Source organism: Alligator sinensis, unplaced genomic scaffold, assembly GCF_000455745.1.
Source record: "Alligator sinensis unplaced genomic scaffold, ASM45574v1 scaffold280_1, whole genome shotgun sequence".
NCBI classification, from domain to species: Eukaryota; Metazoa; Chordata; order Crocodylia; family Alligatoridae; genus Alligator; species Alligator sinensis.
The window spans coordinates 2,166,164-2,172,446 of record NW_005841835.1 but is presented as its reverse complement, the minus strand read 5'-3'; the positions used below and the strand labels follow the sequence as shown (position 1 = coordinate 2,172,446).

Below are 6,283 nucleotides of genomic sequence, written 5' to 3'. Positions count from 1 at the left end.
GCGCGTCGCGGCTCGGCGCTGTCCCCCGGGTGCCGGGGAGACGGCCCCGCGCTGGGGCTCGCCGTCGGCTGCGGGGCGACAGGATGCCGAAAGGGAAGGGCGCGAAGCGGGGCAGGTAACCAGGGAAATGGGGGGCAGGTAACCGGGGCAACGGGCGCAAGTAACCAAGGCAACAGAAGGGAGGGAGCGGGGCACTAACCAGGGGAACGTGGGGGGGCAGATAACCAGGGCAACAGGGCCAGGTGGGTGGCGGCAGGGAAGCCGAGTGGTGGGGGTGCGGGACGAGGGAGACGGCCTGCCCCGCACCTTCCCACCTCTGCTTGTCCCCACAGAGCGAAGAAGGGGACCCCGGGGGAGGTGAAGGTGGACAGGGAGTCGGAGGCCGATCGGGCCAAGGCCAGCGCAGCGCTATGGGAGGCCCGGCTGGAAGTGACGGAGATCTCCCGGGCCGAGTACCGCGAGGCCGCCCGCCTGTTGGCCAAAAACAATGAGGACCTGGCCTGGCAGCAGCGCCGGGTGGAGAAGGACACGGTGGAGGTGATCAGCTTCCTCAAGAAGCAGGACGTGGAGAAAGACAAGCAGGTGCGTGCAGGGCTCTGGGCAGCCCTGGGCAACGTGCTGCATCAACTCCCTGCCCTGCTAAGGCTGATCATTCTGTCCTGCATCAGTCCCCAGGCTCATGGGTGAACATACAGCAGGGTCAGAAGGAGCTGCTGACTCCACTGCAGCCCTTTGCAAGTGTGAGTTGGCCAGAGGTCCCATCTCTCATGGCACACGCACAATTCTTCCCACAACAGAGTTTTTTGTAGCACCCAGTGGGATAAGTCAAAGGTAACCTAGATAGTTCAAGGTCAAGGTACACCTCAGGCAGTCTGCACTTGCTCCAAGGAGCTATGTCAGCTGGGGGTAAGGTGCAGCACTTTACCAACCCTGCTCTGCTTTCAGCCAGTGCCACTGACAGATGTGGTGAGCTGAGCATATTTGAAACAAGACACCTGTTATAGATACCTTCTGTAGCTTTCTTTGGATCGCTTCCATTGTGGCCCATTGCAATAAAGCAGTTCTCAAAAGTGACTGCATGGCCACAGAAACCATTGCAAACAGTGCTAAGTAGTCAAGGGAAGCCCTTTAAATATGAAGAAGTTTCCTAAAGAAATGCAGAGGACTCCAGAGTTGTCTTCAGGCTGACACAGCTACACCTCCTTAATGAGATTGCCTCCTTTTACAAACCTGGAATACCAAGACCCTTCTGCCACCTGCAGGCCATATTTCAAATACATGGAGTCAAGCGTAGGTACATGAATTTGCTTTTAAGAGAAGTGGTATATCACTGTATAGCACTGCACAGGGGATCCACTGATATCAGTTACAGCAGAAGGTTTTTTCTGTTCTTTTAATGAAATGCTATGTGGACAGCTGTTGTTACAGCAACAGTTATTATCTGGATCTAAGATCAGCAACTCCAAACCCAATTCAAAAGTCTGGAGGACAGATTTTCATAGAAGTAGGGTCAGAAGGGACCTTGTAAATCTTCAAGTCCGACCCCCTGCCTGGGCAGGAGGAAAACTGGGCTCAAATGACCCCAGCCAGGTAGGCATTGAGCCGCTTCTTAAAGACCCCCAGGGTAGGAGCCAGCACCATTTCCCTTGGAAGTCGGTTCCAGATCCTAGCTGCCCTGACTGTGAAGTAGTTCCTATGGATGTCTAATCTAAGCCTACTCTCCAACAACTTGTGGCCGTTATTCCTTGTTATCCCGGGGGGCGCTAGGGGAAACAAGGCCCCGGATCATGCGGGTGGCCCTCCTCTGGACCCTCTCAATGTTGTCCACATCCCTCTTGAAGTGGGGTGCCCAGAACTGGACACAGTACTCCAGCTGTGGCCTGACCAGTGTCGCGTAGAGGGGGAGGATCACCTTCTTGGCCCTACTTGAGATGCACCTGTGGATGCACGATAGTTAGCCCTGCCGACCGTGACCTCGCATTTTCGGCCCATGTTCATCTTGGAGTCAGTGATGACTCCAAGATCCCTTTCTGCCTCCGTGGTCTCAAGAAGGGAGTTTCCCATCTTATAAGTGTGCTGCCGGTTACTACTGCCCAAGTGCAGCACCCTGCACTTGTCCGTATTGAAATGCATCCTGTTTTTGTTAGCCCTCCCTTGCAACCTGTCCAGGTCTTGCTGCAGTCTTTCCCTCCCTACTAGCGTGCCCACCTCACCCCAAATTTTGGTATCATCAGCAAATTTGAACAGGTTGCTTTTCACCCTATCGTCCAAATCGCTGATTTTGAGTCTCTGCTCCCCCTTGTACCGCCTAGTGCCCTGCAGTGTCCTAAAGTAAATTCCCTCAACAGAGAATCAGTATAGGGTCAATACACAGGTTCCACACTGTTTCCCTTACTGCTGTCATTTGCTTCATCCAGAGCTCTTTCACTTTAATCTTACTGTTCCTTCTTTTGATCCAAGTAGCCAGCCAAAAATGTGGGTTCCTGCAAATTTTTCCAGTTAGGAGAATGTAATGACAGTTGCTGTTTATTTCCAAAAAATGTACAAAAGCTGATGTTTCCTTGTTGCAGGGGTGTAGGTTGTAGCCATGTTGGTCTAAGGACATAGACAGACAAGGTTCCTTGGGTGAATTTGATATCTTTTATTAGACCAACCCAAATAGTTGGAGAATAGTTATTAAGCAAGCTTTTGAGTTCAAAAACCCTTCGTCAGGCTAAGGAAGTTTCAGCAGTTGGTGTGCACTCTTCCTGGATGGTCTAATAAAAGATATCAAATTCACCCAAGGAACCTTGTCTGCCGATGTTTCCTTGAACACAGGAGGAATCAAATAATAGGAGACAGTTTCCTTGCTAACATCTCCAAGCTCTGTCTCAGGGGTTCATTTTGGGTCACGTGGCTGTGTCTGGTTTCTGCTTCCTTTTTTCATCTGCTTCTGTATTTTTTTTGTTTGTCTCTCATAGACACATACCCCTACCCAAAACAACATATAATAAATCCTTCCACCCATTTAATTTGTGAGAAGCTTCCTAGGTACCTTTGTTATGTGTCTTGGTTTTGGTCTGAAGTCCTGGATTGTTTTGTACATTTAATCCAACTGAAGAGTGTCTGTTTAACCTAGCCTCTAACACTATACATAAAAGAGCTTTTTTTATTTTGTTACCTTTTCCTTCGTGCAATCCCATAAAGTGGTTTTAGGAGGCAAAAGCAAATGGGGAGAGTCTTATCTGTGATGATGATTCCTTGATTTTTATCTTCTACAGATTGATAAACTGAAGCAGCAGCTAACTGATTTGAAGCAGCAAGCCCAAGAAGACAGTGAGAAGCTGGTGCGTGAACATTTTCCCCTAAGCACATTAGCTCTCACAACAGGCTGAGCACTGGTTTTGATCTGAGGATGATAAACAAGTTAGATGAAGATATGTTAAAGGATTTGGGGTAAAACACTTTTCATGAAAAGGTGTTCAAAAAAGAAGTGCAGGGGCTATACCAGGGCTTCCTAACTGGTAGCATCTTTGTAATAGATATTAGCAATAGTACTCAGAAAGAGAAGGATGTGGGTAGAGACAAAGCAGAAACCTTCCTCATTTGCAGCAAAATAAAAATTAGTTGATTTTTGTTCTGGTTTTCCCTTGTCCCTTGTTGATAGCCCAAGTCCATCACTGAGTAGATTTTCAGTCCATTACAATGAGAAGTTATTGTTTACCAGACTGCATCTACCCACAAACCCTGACTACAGAAGTCTGATAATCCACATCTTAAATTTTAAAAAATTGCATGAAGAGAGCTCCTGAAGGACCCTCAAATCAGAAGCAGCAAAGAACAGGCTGCAAACTGGCCTGTTATTAAAAGACAGCTTTAAACCTAACACTATTTTCTAAGCTCTCTATTTTGTTGATACTGTTCGACTTGTTTTTTTTGTTTTCCTTCTCATGATAATTCCCTGTAGTTTTAAATTTTGCACATCAGGTTGGTGCTAGCCCTTCATTTTCATTGGCTGTCTGTTTCTTGCTGATGGGTTGCCCTAGCTTTGTCTTGTTCTTCTTTTACTGAGAGCCTTTTATCTGCAGACAGAATATTACTCCAATCAGTTAAAAGAACTGGAAGAAAGATTCCACAAAAAGGCCAGAGAGATCAGTTTAATTCAAGGAGAACTGAAAGTTATAAGGGAATTTCGCAAGAAGAAAGCACACATGGAGAAAGAATTAGAAGATGTAAGTTTGCCATAAGTATTAACTTTAGATGGTTTAGTGACATCCCATACAAACAAAAGCTCAATAAAGATTGATCATTCATCACTATAACATGTGCAAGTCCTAAACATATACTCCTAAGGACTTTGATTGTAATGCTTTATGTAAGAAGTGATTTTGCCACTTTCACAGGGGGGGACTGGCTGACAGGAACAGAACATAAGATGCAAATAGATTATATGTTCAACCATGGTGCTCAATGTCTTTAGCCCCTCGAGCTGGATGAAGGGTGTAGGGCTGGTCTAGAGGTCAGATTCTCCTTGTGGGTTTGATCCACAGGCCTGATCCAGTGGGCGGTCAGTATGCAGCATCAGTCTACGTGTGCAGTCTGACAAGCCAGTGTCATCCTGGGTACCAAATCTGTCCGCATTGTGACCCTATGCAGCAAATCAACCCTGTGTACCAATCAACCCTGGCTGCAGCCTAAGTGTGAATTGTCATAATCAGGTACATGACATGGGGCCATATCATATGGCTTACAGGGCTCCACACAGGCCTAGAGATTTGGCAAAAGGGGAGGGGTGGCAGCATTAATTGCCATGGCTCTGGGAGCAATTAATGCTGATACTGTTCTCCTGCCAGCAAATTTCTGGGCTTTTGAGGTGTCCCACAGTTCAGATTACATGCTCTGCAGGTCAGAGGTTGAACATCACTGTGTTAGACTTTACCGTAAGCTGAGAAAACAGGTAGGTCAGCAAGGTACAAGTTCCAGAGCTAGAGTTCTTTTTGTTGGGTGGGCTATAAAAACTCCTAAGTACCCTTGAATTAGAAAAAATATTAAGTTTCTTGGACTTGGCTGATTAAAACAGATATTTATTTTCAGCTTCAGCTGGGTAGCTTCTTCAGCATCCCCTGCTACCAGTACAAAAGTGGACAATTGCTATGAAACATCGAGTTAGCCTCAGTGCTGGGGACAAATAAAGCAAGTGTTCAAATCAGAGAGTCAAATCCAAGCATAATAATTATAATATATTGTACAATGTACATCAGACCCATAGTTGCAGGGAGGGGGGTTGCATAGATCTCAAAGCATTCCACAAAGGTGAGTTTGAATTGCTATTAGTTGATTCAGATATATCTGTACAAGGCAAGGACTCCAGGGCCTGCTGTACGTGTTCTCCTCAGGGATATGTGCAGGGAGCCCTGTGTTTGGGCTATAAATAACATAGGTTTGTAAATGTTACGTAATAGATTTTACAGTAACCAGTGCTGCCACAAGTGGAATACAGAGGTAGTATCATCAAGTAAGTCACTTAGTTTGTACAGTCTTCAGGGCAGGGACTGCCTTTTGAGATATATTTGTATAGCACCCAGAGGCCCTGATCTATAACTGAAGTACCACAGTACAAATAATAAAAGCATTTTTTAAAGTAAGATATGAAATACATTCATATGTACTGGTTTCTGGGCTTTGGATATAAATGATCAATTGAGTGGGAAGAGCTTAACCAAAACTAGAAAGAGTTCTGTGCTGTGTTCTGCATATTTATTAACAGATAATGGAGAATATGATAAAGAAGCTTGCCAGTGATGTGAAAATATAAGAGCAGGTAAATTATGGAAAAGAAATAAAAATACAGCATAACTCAAAAGACGTTCTGTGGTAAGTAACAGAAATTATGCAAGGATCTGACAACAGCGTGGACAGTGAAAGAAAGAAAGGGAAGTGCTTTTTAGTACATTTCATTTACATTTTTATGTAGAAGGCTGAAAGAGTACACCATTGTTAAAGGTTTTTTCTTTTAAATCCTAGATAAAAGAAAGTATGCAGATCTCAAACAGGGAACATCAGGAGATAGTTGGAAGGCTAGAAAAGAAGTTTCTTGAGGAAAAGGTATATTTCCTTTGATTAAAGCAATATGAATTTGCCTCCTGGCTCAGACTTTTGTAGCTTTGGCTGTCCTTTGATGAGAGTTTTATGATCCTTCACATCTGTCAAAATATGATGAGATAATTTAGGAACTGGCAACAGTTTTCCAGAGAAAGAAATAAAGCATCAGAATCCCTGAGAGATCATATCATCACCACTCTTT

At 45.1% G+C, this 6,283-nt stretch overlaps 1 protein-coding gene across 3 annotated transcripts in view; it reads left to right on the top strand.

The window, feature by feature from the left end:
* Positions 1 to 7: 7 nt before the first annotated feature.
* The window catches only part of BBOF1 (basal body orientation factor 1), a 15,687-nt gene continuing 9,411 nt past the window's right edge, over positions 8 to 6,283 (top strand). For 2 of the 3 annotated variants that reach the window (XR_003093470.1, XM_014519215.2), the window contains exons 1-5: positions 8 to 115; positions 333 to 582; positions 3,261 to 3,326; positions 4,068 to 4,211; positions 6,004 to 6,084. Coding sequence is in view for 2 of the 3 variants with exons in the window: in XM_014519215.2 (XP_014374701.1) it covers positions 84 to 115; positions 333 to 582; positions 3,261 to 3,326; positions 4,068 to 4,211; positions 6,004 to 6,084 (573 nt within the window). In the remaining variant the exon portion in view is untranslated. The remainder of the gene's footprint in view (positions 116 to 332; positions 583 to 3,260; positions 3,327 to 4,067; positions 4,212 to 6,003; positions 6,085 to 6,283) is intronic. The other variant, XM_025201229.1, reaches the window with a different exon arrangement.